At 42.8% G+C, this 18,281-nt stretch overlaps 1 protein-coding gene across 2 annotated transcripts in view; it reads right to left on the bottom strand.

The window, feature by feature from the left end:
* Positions 1-2,630: 2,630 nt before the first annotated feature.
* LOC115088219 (adhesion G-protein coupled receptor F1-like) overlaps positions 2,631-18,281 on the bottom strand; it is a 101,057-nt gene continuing 85,406 nt past the window's right edge. For both annotated transcript variants that reach the window (XM_029596268.1, XM_029596269.1), the window contains 2 exons: positions 11,722-11,766; positions 2,631-2,876 (listed from right to left, as the gene is read on the bottom strand). In XM_029596268.1, coding sequence (XP_029452128.1) covers positions 2,856-2,876; positions 11,722-11,766 — 66 coding nt within the window. In that variant the 3' untranslated portion in view covers positions 2,631-2,855. The remainder of the gene's footprint in view (positions 2,877-11,721; positions 11,767-18,281) is intronic.

Below are 18,281 nucleotides of genomic sequence, written 5' to 3'. Positions count from 1 at the left end.
ATTGCAACTATATCTTTTTTTAAATTAGGTGACCAGAATTGTACACAGTACTCAAGGTGCGATCTCACCATGTAGCGATACAGAGGCATTTATTCACCATTCCCTTCCTGAACCTTTTTTAGATAGGAGTTAGAGTTAGGCAGCAGAGGGAGGGGTGCATCATTTCAGAACAGCTCCTGCACTGAGGTTGCTGGAATGGGCAGCTTCTGCTAGTATAAAAGCAGCTTGCTTCATTGCTAGGTGTTGCAGTGCAGCTTTGGTTTGAAAGTTAGAGGAAGCAGGAGATTTTTATGATTTGACATTGGGGCCTATTTCAGGGACCAGACCCCACAGTCTGAAATCCCTGGAAAGGTGAGAGGATTAAGCCTTCCAGTCACTCCCTGTTTGGCTGAGTTGCCTCCAGAATTGTTTTAAAGGTTTCTACTAAGTTTTTGGAGTTTTTGCGAGAACCCTGGTTTTTGGCCTGGGAAGAGATTACAGGGAAGTCTTTTTTTTCTGGGGTGGCCAGGACAGGGAAGAGTCTGGCCTGTTCAGCTTGGAGAAGAGACGGCTCAGGGGGGATATGATAGAGGTCTTTAAGATCATGAGAGGTGTTGAACGAGTAGATGTGAATTGGTTATTTACACTTTCGGATAATAGAAGGACTAGGGGGCATTCCATGAAGTTAGCAAGTAGCACATTTATGACTAAAAAGAAACGACCCTGGCTAGTCTGGGGTCGTTGAAGGTAACCTGGGCTCGAGCAGGGACGGCGGCGAAGGAGGGGGGCGGGGAGAAGAAAGGGGGAGGTAGGGGGGGGGGGAACCAGTCAGGCGGGTTACACCAATGGGAGGCGGTGAAAGTCAAAAGCTGTCCTCCCATTGGTGTACCGTCGGGGGCACTTAGAAGTCAGGCCAGGCTGACCGGCAGTTGGGAAACAGGCAGCGGAGCAAGCGGAGGGTTCTTTGCTTCCCGCCCTCCCTCCCTTTGGATGTTGTGTTTTGTTGTGTATATTGGTGCATGTCGCAGTTGGAGGCGGAAAACCCGAGCCATATGTTGTATTTGTGTATTGGAATAATGTAATGGACTGTTCGGAGGAGGGGGAGGAATGCCCGTGTAACTTGGGGCCGTTACACGGGAAGGCCTAAAGAGCAAGGGGGGGGGGCCGATGCTCAGGCCGCAATCTTACCCTCGCTAATGCCGTGGCAGGGGAAGTGGGGGGGGGGGGGGCAAATCGCTAGCTTACCACCGGGCCGCGGTGGTAAGTGAAGAAGAGGAGGCGGCCAAGGAGGGGGAGGGGGCATTGTTATTTGGATGCATATTAAGATAGCGGCTCGGGTTAGGTTAATAAACTGCGGCCTTTGTTAATACCATACAGTTGTCAAGTAGTTTTATTACAAGGGGGGGGGGAGAGGGCGGACCTGCAGCTGCCGGAACGAATGTCTCGAGTCCCGATGTTAGCGGAGAAAATTCTTTTTCACTCAACGCACAATAAAGCTCTGGAATTTGTTGCCAGAGGATGTGGTTAGTGCAGTTAGTGTAGCTGGGTTCAAAAAAGGTTTGGATAAGTTCTTGGAGGAGAAGTCCATTAATGGCTATTAATCAATTATACTTAGGGAATAGCCACTGTTATTAATTGCATCAGAAGCATGGAATCTTCTTAGTGTTTGGGTAATTGCCAGGTTCTTGTGGCCTGATTTGGCCTCTGTTGGAAACAGGATGCTGGGCTTGATGGCAATTTCTTATGTTCTTATGTTCTTCATGCCCAATCTGAGGGTGGTGGGCTGGTGGTGAACTGTTGCAGTAAACCTCCAGATGTTTTGGACATTTGAGTGAAGAGTTTGTTTTGAAGGAGACCTGGTAGGAAGGTTTTTGCTGCCACCCTTTCTGTCCTGAAGGGGAAAACCAGAAGAGCACTTTGGATTTCTGCTGCCTGGACATTTCCTCTGAAAAATCCTGTGTCTTCTGAAGAGAGAGAGAGATAAATGTGTGTAAGAAATGTGATAAACTTGGAGACCCCTATCTGGAGTCTTCACCCTGGGGAGAAGAGGTATAAGTGAGACATTGTGCAGAGATTGAGACTGTGTTTTTTCTCTGTCAGTATTTCTGGAAGGGGATTAAGATACCCTGTCCACCTGGGAAGCCTTTCTTTTCCATGCCCTGGCTCATTTGCTGAGAGACGCTTGCATAGATATGGAAAAGTGGAGAAGTGTGATGATAAGTTGTTTGTGATGAGAACTAGTGTGTAAAGTGCCAGTATTCACTTTTGAACTGTTTTAAATGCTAACAGAATGTTCCTTGTAAACCGATACGATGTGCAAACGGTTATCGGTATATAAAAGCAATTAAATAAATAAATAATAGATTTGTTTGTATAAGCAACTTGAGAGTCCGGAGTATTTTGTTGGCATTCACATTCCTCCCCCAGAAAGTGAAGAGAAACCTCCCCAAAGGAAGAGTAGACAAAAGAGTCACCCCGACACACTGGGCCCTGGAGAACTCCCCTGTCCCTCCAACCCCTGTTGGTAAGAACCCTAAGGTCGTAGTACTGTAAAGGAAAAACAAGAACTGCCCTGGGACATGTGTACCCCTATCACTCTAGGATAAAGCACTGGAACAGGGGCTTCAAATAAATATTTTATTGGTGCTGATTAACATACCGTAACTGGAATACAAAAGCCAAACACAAGCATTCCACATACAAAATCTTATAGCACAGAGGTAAAAGATTCATGAAACTCAATGCCAATCAAGCTGACATCGTTAGGCGTAAGCAGACTTGCAGAGATTATTACTTAAGAGCCGACTCTTCATAAAGGTTTTTCTCCCCTTCTCTAGAGTTTAGACAACTGAGAGGCTCACTTCATAGGCAGTTCTTTAGGTGCATGAGGATGTTTCCTGTGAAAAAAGGAAAGAGGTGTGACTACTGACAGAAATCTTATTTGATTGTTCTACTCATGCCATTTGTGATATCTGAAAAAATCCATGAAATTTCCCATAGAAATTTTATTGCAAGCCATCCCTGAAAAGACAAATATATTTTGACAAAATGCAGACACTGAGAGGACAATATTCAGTAAGCTGGAGAGTGGACAAGTTATCCGGATAAAGTTAGCCGGATAACTTGTCCTGTATATTCAGCGGGATAAACGTTCTGCTGAATGTACTCACCAGATAACTTAAAAATCTAATCAGCTATGTTAAAATATGACCGGTTAGTATTTTAAGTTATCAGTCTTGTGTAGCCAGATAACTTGCTACTTAACCAAATATCATCAAAGATATTTGCTGAAAGGTGAATTTTAAAAGCCCGGTGCGCGCAACAAGTGGGGGATGCGAGCACAAGTCGGGCTGGTTCGCACTGACCGAATTTTAAAAGCCACTCAGATACGCGCGTATCTCCCGCTGCACGCAGATATAAAACTTTTCAAAAAGGGGCAGGGCATGGGCGTGGTTCAGGGCGTGGCCAAGAGATGTGTGCATAAATACTTACACACCTGGCCGCACACCGAGGTTCAGTGGTACGTACGTTTACTTTTGTTAGGGATGAGGTGTAAGTTAAAAAATAAACAGAGCCATTTCTCAGGGGTTTAACTGGGGGGAATGAAGGCGGTTTGGAGGACCTAGCTGTTAACTGGGAAAACTGGTGGATGAAGTGGTGAAGCTGGCAATGGCGTGGGCGCACGCCCCTTTTAAAATTCCCCGACTTAGGTAGTAGAAGCACGATTTACGTGCATAGGTGCACACCCACTTAAAACTGGGCGCACATATGCGTGCGGTCAGGCTATTTTATAACATTTGCGCATATATGCGCTTGAAGTTCTAAAATGGCTGCCTATCTGGGTGTGTGCTGATGCGCATGCACTAAAGAGCGTCTGCACAACGGTTTGAAAGTTACCGTCTTAGGGGGTTATTTTCAAACCCTATCGCACGCGAAAAAGGGATTTTTTGCGTGCAATACCTAGATCGGGGCGGAGTTGGGGTGGCGTCAGCACCGGAAGAGGAGGAGTTGGGGCGGCGTCGGGGTGGATGCCGCAGAAACTTCGCTGACGGCGAAAAGGTAAGTCCTCTTATCGCTGCCAGAGGTGCCCAAAAGCACCACCTTTTACGATGGCGATATTGGGTGCGAAAGCCGGCAGTGATAAAACCGCAGTGGTGCGATCGCTGCCGGCTTTTGCAGGCCCGCCCCCCTCTTCGTTCCCCCGCCCCCCCGTTAGCGCCGGGATTCACAAACCGGTGCGAAGAAAGAAAATCCAGGCCTTAAGTAGCACTGTAAAGCAAATATATAAAAAGTGCCTTGCGGGTCTGCGGCCCGATTCCCATCCCTTCCCTTATATGTTTTAACTGGCCCTGCCAGGTTAAGCAGCCCCCAGCCCACCAAACCCCCACCAAAGACTTTAAAAAAAGATTTCTCCCAGGGTCACAAATCACCCCATCCCCTCTTTCCCTGATTTTTTGTTTTTAAGGCTGTCTCCTGCCCCTCCACTCTCCTCCCACCTGCAACCTCAATAACACATACCCCCTATTTTTTACCCAGCTAGATTTTAGTATTTGTTAACCATTCTGGCCGGATCTGGAATCTGTTGAGTGGTATATAAGAAATAATATATATATAAAATAAATAAAATCTAGCAGAATAAATGGCTCAGTATTCAAATACTTGCCATTTAGGGCCTCATTTTCCAAGCCGCTCGCACGCAATACCAGGTTGGGGGCGGAGTCAGCCCCGGAAGAGGAGGAGTCGGGGCGTCACCGGGGCCGACTCTGCGCCGACGCCGCAGACAGCGAAAAGGTAAGTGCCTTTTCGCTGCCTATTTCGCTCCCAATAGCTACACCTCCTATGGTGGCGCTATTGGGTGCGAAACCGGCAGCGATCGCACCGCGATGGTGCGATCACTGCCGGCTAGCGCAGGCCCACCCCCAGTTTTGGCGGACCGCCCCTCATCTTCTAAACTATCGCAGGCCTGCGATACTTTAGAAAATGAGGCCCCTTAGTCAGGAAAGGCTAAAGAGATTATGGCAATTCAGCTTGGAGAAGAGCTGGCTAAGGGGGATATGATAGAAATCTACAAAATCATGAAAGGGCTTGAATGGATAAATGCAAATCGGTTATTTACTCTTTCGGATAATACAAGGACTAGAGGGGCACTCCATGAAGTTAGCAAGTTGTTCATTTAAAACAAATCAGAGAAAATTATTTTTCACTCAACACATATTTAAGCTCTGGAATTCATTGCCAGAGGATGTAGCTATGGCAGTTAGTATAGCTGGGTTTAAAATAGGTTTGGATAAGTTCCTAGAGCAGAAGTTAATAAACTATTAATCAATAATCAATTGTTTGCTCCGTCCCTAGCTGGCCCTATGTTATGGAACTCCATGCCTACTGTTTTACGTCTTGAACTGTCTCCCAAGATTTTCAAACAAAAGCTCAAGACATGGCTATTCACTCAAGCCTACACATGATCTCTACTTGCTCCATTATTCCCTCATTCACAATAAACATTATCTTTTTATGTTGGGAGATTGGAGGTGTTGCCTCGCTTACCTTCCTCTTTTCTACTCCATGCAACCTTAGAATTTCCTGTATGTAATCGCTATCCCTGTATATAATCACTACTCAGCTCCCTCGATGCCTTTTACACCACTCTTATGCCTATTCCTAGATGCAACGACCGTCATACCCTTGCACCCTAATTCTCAATCTTTCTTTACTCCTGCCCTACCCCCTCAGTTTTCCCCGTCAATTTAAGTTATTTTATCTCCTTTAAGCTCTGCCCTAAGTTATTCCTCGTTACTATATCAAGTTGTTTTTTAATAGCTATACCTTGTTTCTATTAAGTATATAAGTTATTCACTGTTACTGCTTTAGCTGTTTTATGTATTGATTTTCAATTGTTACCATACTGTTTTATGTATAACGCTTTTGCGTATGCTGTTTCGTTCTCTGTACACCGATGTGATATCTCTGATGATCGGCGGTATATAAAAACTAATAAATAAATAAGGATTAGTAGCTTGGGATCTATTAATTTAAAGTTTGGGTACTTGCCAGGTACTTGTGACATGGTTGGCCATTGTTGCCACATGATAATGGGCTTGATGGACCCTTGGCCTGACCCAGTATGGCAATTATTATGTTGTTTTGTTCTTATTTTGGAGTTTTGTATTTCCATTTTTTGAGCTCCATTGGATTTGATGCATGATGGATTCATGTATGGGCTAAAGATTTTATTTCTTTTTCCCATTTTGGGTTACTTGCCCTTCTCATATTTAATGACTTAAAACTTGGAAGGAAGGGAGGGATACTTTTTCAGAATATGCATTGTTGCTGTTTGTTCATTATTTACTCTTCCCGTTGTATTTTTTTTCTGTGTGATAACTGAATACTAAAATATTAAAGTTAAATAATGTCAAAAGTAAATCAGACAAAAATTTTAAGAAAAATATATTTGTGGGTATATTGATATGGTTAGATTTTAAACAAAAGTTCTGAGCCAGCTGATCACCATATTTGGGGTCAGGATAAATGTTTTTTCTCACTGTTGCAGAATTGGTTATAGAAGCACAGTGTTTTGTTTCTTTGCTTGAATTTTTACCTTCCCCTGAATTACATGTATAAATATATTTCAGGCTGTTAGAATTTAGCATACAGTGGACCTCTGGTTTCCTTTCAATGACTAAATCAACCAGTAGCACCAGGTGTTATCAGTGTTGATCTGTAGTATCTTAAAGGGACTATTGTACTGATACTTCCACTTCCTTTCTTAAATCAGTTATGTGAATATGTGACTTTGCAACAAATAACAAAAAACTAAATCTACTGAGCTTACTTTAATATGTAATTTGTAATTATTTCTTCCACAAGGAGTAAGCCTAAATATTTTATATTGAGGTCCATATTCAGACACAGTCTGGCTAGCAAAGTTAGCCGGATAAATTTATAAGGCTAACTTTGGATGTATTTTCAATAGTGAACGTGCACTATTGAATATAGCCGGCTATCTTAAAGTTAGCTGGCTACTATAGATGCCTAATTTTAGGACAGCTTTTTGACCTGACCAGATTTAGCCAGCTAAGTCATCCGACTAACTCTGAATATTGGAGTTAGCTGACTAACTTAACTCCTCCCAGTTATGCCCCTGGAATGCCCCTAGCTTAGGAAGCTAAATTCTAGCTGGTTATCTTATTAGTTCTATCTGGTAGACTTCTGAGAGGTACCTAAGAGGCTATGGGCCGGATTTTAAGAGGTACGCAGCCGCGCGCATGTTATAACATCCGGGGTCGGCGCATGCAAGGGGGTGCACACTTGTGCACCTTGCGCGTGCCGAGCCCTAGGGGAGCCCCAATGGCTTTCCCTGTTCCCTCGGAGGCCGCTCTGAGGGAACAGGGAAAGTCATTGGAGCGGCCTCGCAGGGAACTTTCCTTCTGCCCCCCACCTTCCCCTACCTAACCCGCCCCCCAGCCCTACCTAAACCCCCTCCCCTGACCTCTGGGCAGGCGTAGGTTGTGCGCGCCGACCAAGTGCCGGCGCGTGATCCCCCAGCCTAGAGGCTCTACGGAGGCCTCTGGCCATGCCCCCGCCCCGCCCCTTTTTCAAGCCCTGGGACATATGCGCATCCCGGGGCTTGCGAGCATCGCCGGGCCTATGCAAAATAGGCTCGGCGCGCCTAATCCCCCTGTGCGCGTAAATCCAGCTGCATTTTTGTGCGTAGGGCTTTTAAAATCTGCCCCTATATGTTCAGGCAACAGCAACTCTAGTATGGGTAGCTATTTAGATTAGGTCCGTTTCCCAACCAGTTGCCTTCAGACCTGATCAGGACTCAAAGGAGGAAGGTGAAGAGGTGCTGTGTGCATTGTATGTGCTGCACAAAAGTGGGCACAGCTTTCCATGCCTTGCATATTGCCCATTGATCAACATACTCCAAGGCTTATGCTGTAGGTAGGATGAAGAGGCATGCATGATTACACATGTTCTCAGAAAGGAGCTCCTAAATGTTTAATTAAGCGTCACTGCTGCTAACTCTTCTTGCTGCGGGGTGTTGATCCTGGATCTGAGCAAGTGCTGGTCTGGATCTAAGCATCATGTATGGATGATTTTTTCATATATGATGCTGATATACATGTATCAGGTATACTGTAGTCTCTGCTAGCTGTATTGTTCAAATCAACTCCTTTTGATCACTTATAAGGTTTAAAATTCTTTACTGATGTCAATTTTACAATGAATACCTCTGAATGTGTCTGTAACAAACCCCCCCAACCCCAACCTATCTCCCAAAACCTCACCCCGATTCAAAGTACCCCTTTACAATGGTCCATATATAGAGTATCAGACTGAGCCTTATAAAGAGGTTAAGAACATAAGAATTGCCATACTGGGTCAGACCAAGGGTCCATCAAGCCCAGTATCCTGTTTCCAACAGTGGCCAATCCAAGTCACAAATACTCAAACATTAAATAAATCTCAAGCTACTGTTGCTTAATAATTAATTAATAGCAGTTTATGGATTTTTCTTCTAGAAACTTATCCAAACCTTGTTTAAACCCAACTACACTAACTGCTGTAACCATACACTCTGGCAATGAATTCCAGAGCTTAACTATGCACTGAGTGAAAAACAATTTTCTTCGATTTGTTTTAAATGAGCTACTTGCTAACTTCATAGAGTGCCCCCTAGTCCTTCTATTATCTGAGAGAGTAAATAACCAATTTACATTAACTTGTTCAAATCATTTCATGATTTTGTAGACGTCTATCATATCCCCCTTCAGTCATCTCTTTTCCAAACTGAACAGCCCTAACTTCCTTAGCTTTACCTCATTGGGCAACCATTTCATGCCACTTATCATTTTGATTCCTCTTCTGTGCACTTTCTCCAGTGCAACTATATCTTTTTTGAGATGCAGCAGCCAGAATTGCACACAGTATTCAAGATGTGGTCTCACCATGGAGCAATATAGAGGCATTATGACATCCATCAATTTTATTTGCCATTCCCTTCTTAATAATTCCTAACATCCTGTTTGCTTTTTTGATTGCCACAGCACACTGAGCCAACAATTTCAATGTATTATCCACTATGACGCCTAGATCTCTTTCCTGGCTGGCAACTCCTAAGATAGAACCTAACATTGTATAACTACAGCAAGGGTTATTTTTCCCTATATGCATCACTTTGCGCTTGTCCATATTAAATTTCATCTGCTATTTGGAAGTCTAATCTTCCAGTCTCGCAAGGTCCTCCTGTAATTTATCACAATCCGCTTGACATTTAACTACTCTGCATAATTTTGTGTCACCCGCAAATTTGATCACCTCACTCATCATCACCCTTTCCAGATCATTTATAAATATATTAAAAAGCATCGGTCCAAGTACAGGTCCCTGAGGTACTCCACTGTTTACCTTTTTCCACTGTGAAAACTGACCACTTAATCCTACTCTCTGTTTCCTATCTTTTAACCAGTTTGCAGTCCACAAAAGGATATTGCCTCCTATCCCATGAATTTTTAGTTTTCTTAGAAGCCTCTCTTGCAGGATTTGTTGAATGCCTTCTGAAAATCCAAATGGTTCACCTTTGTCCATATGTTTATTCACCCCTTCAAAAAAATGTAGGAAATTTGTGAGGCAAGACTTCCTTTGGGTAAAGCCATGCTGGTTGTGTCCCATTAAACCATGTCTGTCTAAATGTTTTGTGATTTTATTCTTTGTAACAGTTTCATGATTTTTCCCGGCACTGAAGTCAGGCTCACCGGTTTATAGTTTCCGGGATCACCCCTGGAGCCCTTTTTAAATATTGGGGTTACATTGCACATCTTCCAGTCTTCAGGTACATTTTTTAGTTCTTTCAGAACCCTGGGGTGTATGCCATCCGATCCAGGTGATTTACTACTCTTCAGTTTGTCAATCTGGCCTACTACATCTTCCAGGTTCATCAAGATTTGGTTCAGTTTATCTGAATCATCACCCTTGAAAAACATCTCCAGAATGGTTATCTCCCCAACATCCTCTTCATTAAACACCGAAGCAAAGAAATTGTTTAGTCTTTCTGTAATAGCTTTATCTTGCCTAAGTGTTCCTTTACCCCTTCTCTCTCTCTCTCTCTCTCTCTCTCCCCAATGTTCACCAGACAGACTCCTGTGTCTAGTGAGGATCTGCACCTATGTGTTGTGTTTTTGACATTGAGTCGTGGACCCCTGGTCACTGCAAGAGATGGCACCTCCCACAAGGCAGAGCCCTGTGGGGACTTGCAGTGATAGGCTAGTTCTTGAGAGTAATAAGAGCACAGCAAGTTGTAAGTCTTTATTTTACAGGAGTGTGGTTGGCAACCTGGGGCACGAGTTGCAATCCAGGCTTGAGGAGAGGAGTCTCTGAGGATGGAGCAAAGTCTGTTCAATGCACTGTAGAAAAGAGTCTCACCAGGTCCCGAGAGGGAGAAGGGTTCGGTAGTGGGGTAACCCAAGAATCTGCACAGCAGAGATGAGGCAGAGACAGACCAAGAGCTGTGATACTCGAGGCAGGAAAGAACTGTCGCGAGAAGGCCCCCGAGGGCAGAGGTTTGGGACGGAGGGAGGTCCCCGAGGAGTGGGTACCTAGGTGTCCTAGCTGAAGGCAGGTCCCCCGGAGGGTAGGCAGGATCAAGGCAAGGCCCCCGAGGAGCGGGTACCTAAGTCATTCCGAAGTGAGAGTACACAGAGCGAGGGTGTCAGGTAGCAGGCAGAGATCAGCAGGGAGATTCCCAGGCAGGTTGGAATAAACAAGTAGAGTCCTTGGTAACTCACCAGATGAGAGCGAGAAGAAGCTTTAAATACCCCACCAGGGGTGGAGGACATCTGGAGGGTTGGCCCAGGGTTTTCTCATGCTGGCCCCTTTAAGGAAGGGGCTGTCGTCACGCGCATCTAAGCGACGTTGGGGGCGGGCCTTAGATGGTGGCAGCATTCCTGCTGCTGGGGAAGGCTTCTCGACCATGGGACAGGCCGTGAGGGGAACAGGCACGCTGCCGATCTTGGCGTCGGGCACCCCGGAGCAAGCAGACCACTGCGGGGAGATGTGAGCATGGTCGACCACGGCAACCGTGGTCGACTGGCGTAACAATATTTGGCCATTTTTGCATGCACAATGCTTTTAAAGTCTACCTCTATGTGTGTAGGTGCAGTGCACTCACAATTGTTTTATGCTGGGATCTGCATAATTTTTATACCTATTTTATAAAAATGCACATATATAATTTGTTAAATATTTGTAACATATGCATGTAATAAACCCTCAGGATAATGTATGCATGTACTGCACCTGTGGAAATATTTGTGCATGTACTTCCAAGCACAAGTTCACTAAGACCTCCACAGCTCACCCACCCCCCCTCCACCAGTTGCCCCAGATCCTCCACCCAAAAACTACAGACAAAACAGAAGTCTGATTTAATTTCCAGAACTGTACTAGTAAGTGTAAAATCATCCATGCCTTTTTGATGATGTATGTGCATAGTCCGCTTAGAAAATATGTGAGTGTGAATGTGCTTTCTGACCCCTGGCCTGGAATGCTCTCGCAATGTCCATGGTATGCTCTCTTTGTACGTGCATACGTTTTCCAGGACACAGTGGCAGTATGCACTTCCGGTCTTTAAAAATTTGCTTGGCCTGCACGTTGGCTGCTTATCTGCGTATATCCCCATGTTACATGCACAAACACCACATAAGTGTTTGAAAATTCACCCCTACACATGCAAAATATTGTACTTACTTTAGGCAGAGAAACTGTGATATTATCAGTGCTCGAGGTAAAAGCCTTAAAAAAAATAACAAAAAAACATTTCATTACTGTACATTCTTGCAACAACTATTATCTTGCTGCAGCTTGAATCAGGGCAGTGCTTAATTTCAGATGTAAATACTAAGTTGTAAAACTGATATCAATAAATAATTTTTGACCTTATAAGTGAGGAAAATTCAAACGAGGAGTTGATTTGTAGCTTGCAGTGTACAAATCAACTCCTTTTCATCACTTATAAGGTCTAAAATTATTAAATGATGTCAGTTTTACAATGGATACCTCTAACAAGAGGAGTTGATTTGTACACTGGATTACTGCACCTAAGAAGGAGCTGTGGCAAAGTGATGCATGCCAGCTGAGGAAAACTGGAGTTGTGCTGACCCTTTTCCACCTACTATTTCTGGGCGCACGTACCTCAATGTAAACATGCCCTTCCTGGCTATTTAAAATTCGCTTAGCTCCTGCACGGCCCACTTATGCGTAAGGTTTTTAAAATCTACCTTTAAGGGATTTTCCCCATAGACACAAAATGGGAGAAAAGCTTTAATGAATCTGGCCCTAAGTTAGCAGGATAACTCAACTCCTCCTTGGAATGCCCCAGTAAAGCCCCCTTTTTATCCAGCTAAATTATTATTATAACTTTTGAATTATCCATCTAAATAGCTTTTGAATATAGACCTCAAGAATTTTCCTCTGGATTCATGTCTAAAAGGCATTGCAATAATAGATAGGTTAAGTTTCTGGAATTGGAAAGTAAAGGAAAGTTATGTCTACTAAGTATTAGACTCTTGTTCTTCCCTCTACCAGACACAATCATTGGAGAAGAAAGTATTTAATAAATTGTAGTAGTTCTATTAAGCCTCTCCTCTCTGCTTTTATACCCATGTAACCCATTTTCGGGGAATATAATCTAATTCCAAAGGGCCATAAAAGAATTTATTAGACGTGGCTAGTTCCTCTGTCCTTTTCCCAACTCTTTTTTTTCTCCCAAGGGGAGGATTCTTTCCCTATAGGGGCCAGGCAGTAGTGTTATCCCATATGTATGTGTTACCATATCTCTTCAACACAGGTACACTTACTAAACAGGCAGGACTGACTGGACGGGTGTTGTTCAAATTAAAGTTTACTGTAATTCCTTTTAAAAGAATCAATATATGCAAAACATAGTGTCCAGATACTTCCAGCATTTCCAGATTTACATAGGCCAGGATATGGATTCTCTCTAACTCTGTAGAAATGTTCCTCCAGGCAGGGGCTTGAAACCTACTTATCCTCCATGGTAGGGAATGATAATTTCTCCAATGTAGTTGGAGTATCCTAACAGTGACCTGATCCCTTTCCAGAGTACCTGTGGTCCACGCTGAATCCCGAACTTCACTTGGCAGTGTCCTGGAGTGCAGCGTCTCCAAATTTTTCTCCCTTGATAATTCCTCTTCAAAAGATAGAAGCTGGCCTCCCAGAAGGAAAGGCCTGTACTGGAAACAGTTATCAAAAGTCTCCAGTTCAGAGGAAAAGAAGCAGAAAGATTTGCCCTTTCCCCAAAGATGGAAAAATATAAAACTTGAAAAAACTTGAATCAGGATCTCTTCTCACACTGAGTGCTGCAACCTCCTCTTATGCTAATCGAAAAGGTGGACAGAGCCCTCCTGATCACCCTGAGCAAGAGAAACAGCCTGCCAGGAGTGGAACAGGTCAAAAATGTAGAAACCAGAAAAAAACTGTAAAAACCTCTTAATATCCCTCTTCCTTCCTGCCCTATTACAGGAACTGGCAAGACATGTGCCTCTCTTCTCCTATGTTAGACTAGTGGGCCTAGTCAGAGAGCACACATGATACACATCCTTCCCTTCTGAAAGCAAACTATATCTGCCCTAATCTCACCTAAACTAGCCCCCCCTCCCCCCTGTGCCTAAGGGATCTTCCAGTTCCCAACAACCTCTGGGGGAGGTGCAGATCAGAATGGTGTGGTGCTCTGCAGCTGTCTATTCATGGGCTGGAACTAGGGACATCTAGTGGAGACTCTGGGGGGTCTTTATATCCCTATAACCTTTCATTTTGCAACATTCCCTAACTGCAGCGAGGCTTCCCAAGATTTGGTGCATTTATTTGTGCCCTTCCTGCTGTCATGTGATAGGGGCAAAGACTATTTGTTGCCAGTTTGAAAGATGGTATTGACTGGCCCAGTGCTAGGGGCTACTCTGGGCCTCCACTGGATCACCAGGGAGCCTTTTAAAGGTACATTAGGTGCAGGGGGTACATGGGAACCCCATTAGATAACAGGAACTTAATCTATGGAAGGTGAGGCTGGGGGGGGGGGTTGGATACTTTGGGGAGGAAAGGTTGGAATGGGGAGGTTAACCAGGGAATTATTTTTTGGCAAAATGGAGGAGTTTGGGATGGGGGACACTACGTGACACTGTGTGACACTGCGATCATTTTTTAACTGTTTTTTTTTTTAACTTCTAGGCCACCTCAATGGGTAGCGGGAGATGGGTGGGGGTCGTCCATGACCCCTGGGGAGAATTTTTCACTTTGGGGGCAGGGAATATTTCAGACTACATGGCCCTTTAAGACAATGGCAGCCTCGAGAGACTTTTGCCATCATCGCATGGTTTTCCTCCTATTTCTGTGATATTTTTTCAACAAAAAAAATATTGCAGCGATATCACTGCAATATTTTAGTGGGGAGGGTCAAAATATCACGGGGATGCCCCCTGCGATATTTCACTCCTCTAGTGGTAAAATATCATGGCTTAGTAAATAGACCCCTTTAAATTGTAAGTCCTTTGGGGATAAGTGAAATACCTACAGTACCTGAATATAAGTTATAAGTTCCTTTGAAATGTCACTAAAGGCAGAATATAAATAATAAAAAAAAATTGGAAATCCAAGAGAGTATCTCAATGAATCTATCCGAAGGGATACTCTGGTGTTGGTGGCTTACTTTTGGTGATTCATTTTTTTCTTTGCTTCTTATGGTTAAGCGTAAAGGATGGGTTCAGGGAATTGTCCCTATGATTCCAAGCCTACCTTCTATGTGCCTTCACTCAGTTGACGACTTCTATGAGGTACAAGAGAGTACTGGAGGCAGAGTGTTTGCTTCACAGCTCAGGCTGTGATATCTTGCTTATCCCAGATCCTCAAACATTACCCCATCAGCCAGTTCTCATTGGAGAAGGATTCCTGTTACCGCCACTGGAAGCCTTAGTTGCTGGAAGTCCTATGAAGGATTGGGGAACTGGAATCCTGTTTTACGCGAGAGTTGAGCATCATGGCATCCCAGAGAGAAAGACGCTGTGGGAACTGCAGGGAGAGGGAATATCCATCTGCACAAAACCAAAAGGTGTTGCTGGGAAGAATGAGGACCTGTTACTTGAGGCAAGTGAATGTTTGTTTTCTTTTTCTTCTATAACTTCTATTTCTCCTTTTGTGGTTCCTCCTTTGGAAAAGCCTGACACTGTAACACTGGAATCTACCTGGACAACTGCTGCTTCTTGCATCAAGTGGTTACTAGTTTGGTTTACCTTACTGTAAATTCTGATTCACGAGTGAAATTACTGGAGTTCAATACTGACAAATGTATTAAAGAAGTTGAATGAGTCTCTGAGCAAGTTGGCCAGATTTCTGCTGTACAGATGATTCTAAACAAAAGAACATATGACTTGCCATACTGGGTCAGACCAAAAGTCCATCAAGCCCAGTATTCTGTATCCAATAGTAGCCAATCCAGGTCATAAGTACCTGGCAGGATCCCAAAGGGTAGATAGATTCCAAGCTGCTTATACCAAGAATAAGCAGTGGATTTCTGCAACTCTACCTTAATAATGGTTAATGGACTTTTCCTCCAGGTCCAACCTTTTTTTAAATGCAGCTACACTAATAGCTTTCACCACATCCTCTGACAAGAACTGCAGAGCTTAATTATACATTGAGTAAAAAAATATTTTTTCTTATTAGTTTTAAATGTATTTCCTACTAACTTCATTATGTGTCCCCTGGACTTTGTGCTTTTCAAAAGATAAAACAACTGATTAATGTTTACTCGTTCCATTCCATTCATTATGTTATTGACCTCTATCATATCTCCCCTCAGCCATTTCTTCTCCAAGCTGAAGAGTCCTAAACTCTCTAGCCTTTCTTCATAGAGGAGGTGTTCCATCCCCTTTATCATTTTGGTTGCCCTTCTCTGTACGTTTTCTAGCTTTTTTGAGATGTGGTGACCAGAACTGCACACAATATTCAAGATGAGGTCACACCATTGAGCGATACAGAGGCATTATGATATTCTCTATTTTATTCTCCAGTCCTTTCCTAATAATCCCTGGCATTCAGTTTGCTTTCTTGGCTGCTGCTGCAGACTGAGCAGAAGATTTCAATGTTTGTTTAGTGATGACACCTAGACCCTTTTCCTGAGTGGTGACTCCTAACCCATTATGTAGCTATAATTTGGGTTACTCTTTCCTAAATGCAACACTTTGCACTTATCCACATTAATTTCATTTGCCATTTGCATGCCCGTTCTCTTGCAATTTCTTACAATCCTCTTGCAGTTTAACAACTTTGAATAATTTTGTGACATCGGCATATTTGATCACCTCACTTGGTCACATTTCCAGGTCATTTATAAATATATTAAAAAGCAGTGGTCCCAGAACAGATCCTTGGTACACTCCCTTATTCACCTTTCTCCATTGGGAAAACTTACCAGTTAGGTCTACTCTCTATTTTCTATCTTTTAACCAATTGGCAGTTCCAACAGTGTCCCCCACAATAGGACACTGCCTCCTATCCCATGACTTTTTAATTTCCTAAGAAGTCTCTCATGAGGGACTCTGTCAAATGCTTTCTGGAAATTCAGATACACTATATCATCTGACTCACCTTTATCCACATATTTATTTACGCCCTCAAGAAAATGTAGCAGATTTGTGAGGCAAGACTTCCCTTGGCTGAATCCCTGTTGGCTTTGTCCCATTAAACTATGTTTATCTATATGTTCAGCAGTTTTATTCTTTATGATAGTTTCTACCATTTTGCCTGGCACAGACATCAGACTCACTGGTCTGTAGTTTCCTGTCTCACACCTTGATCTCTTTTTAAAAATTGACGTTACACTGGCAACCCTCCAGTCTTCTGGTGTACAGATGATGTTACTGATAGTTTACAAGTTTCCAATAGCAGGCCCGCAATTTCATTTCTCAGTTCTTTCAGCACTCTGGGGTCAAGATAAGTTGGTAGTGAATTAAAAAATTGGAAAATTTGGAGAACTTTACCATACATTTAAATTTAAGATAAATTAATTTTCCTAAGATGCTCACTGCTTCCCTGTTGGAATTATTTAAGAGGTATTTGGTAGAAATATTTAATGTTCCAGAAAATTCTGTTCCACCTCTTAATAAGATATACAGTATTATCTTCCTGGAGAAAGAAGGATGGACAATTTGGATGTGAGAACTTTGTTGGAGAAATCTGTGGATTTAGAGGTTAATAGAGCAACCTTATTGGTGTCTTTTGTTTTTGAACAGGTTAAGGACTCTATAATGTGCCTTTTCTTCGTAATCATAACATATTGTTTTTCAGTGCTAGGATACAAATTTTTCCAGGTTTAACTAAGAAGACTCAGGGTTGTAGGAAGAAGTTTCTTAAAATGTACCAGGAAGTTTTATCTCTTGGCACTTTCTTTATTATAGGATACCCTTGTAAATGCTTAGTTAGAATGTATCATACACCTTTTTCAAACCATCTCAATTATGTTTTTTCTTAAATGCAACAAAAGTGGGTAATTATGGGAGCCCCAGCAGTAATTGAGCATTATTAGATGCTCATTACTGTATATTAGTCAACTCTGTTCATTTTCTTTTTCTCCTTTTGCTTTATATCATTTCTTCATTGGTTGTGGTTGGATCCCATTCTTCTCTTTGTGGGCTAATATTGGAGCTACTGTTTTGCTTTTTAGTTTATTGCTGGGTGTTAGTAGCTTATTTTCTTTGCAAGTTATCTTGTTGCAATATTCAAAAATTTCCAAATAAAAAGTTTAATAATAATAATAATAATAATAATAATAATAAATCATCCTCCCTCTTACCACTTTTATGAAGTGATGTCTTCCTTCCTTCTAAGCTGTTGCCAAAAATTGATTGAATAGAACCGTCAGTGGAGTTGCCAGAATCTCCTGAGCTCCCTTAATATTCAGTGTATCCTAGTCATTGCCTTGTCCACTTTCGGATTTGCTAGTTCCATGTAAATCCTCTCTCAAGGAATGTCTACCACAGTATCATATGTACTCCTGCCTTCTTCAGTCTCTTCTTCAGTAAGCACTGAACAAAAGTAATTGCTTAGTTTTTCTTTATCCTTGACATCCTCCTCACATTCCTCCTGTTTACCTCTCTGTTTTACAATCACTCTCTGCACATCCTCCTGCACTGACATATCTGAAAAATGACTTGTCACTTTCTTTAATACTTTTTCTTTTTTATTTATGCAGCTTTCTGATGAAGTTCCTTGTTTCCCTCAACATTTCCAGATATTGT

This window comes from Rhinatrema bivittatum, chromosome 3 (assembly GCF_901001135.1).
Source record: "Rhinatrema bivittatum chromosome 3, aRhiBiv1.1, whole genome shotgun sequence".
NCBI classification, from domain to species: domain Eukaryota; kingdom Metazoa; phylum Chordata; class Amphibia; order Gymnophiona; family Rhinatrematidae; genus Rhinatrema; species Rhinatrema bivittatum.
The sequence above is the reverse complement of the archived record's forward strand: the minus strand, read 5'-3'. Positions and strand labels throughout refer to the sequence as shown.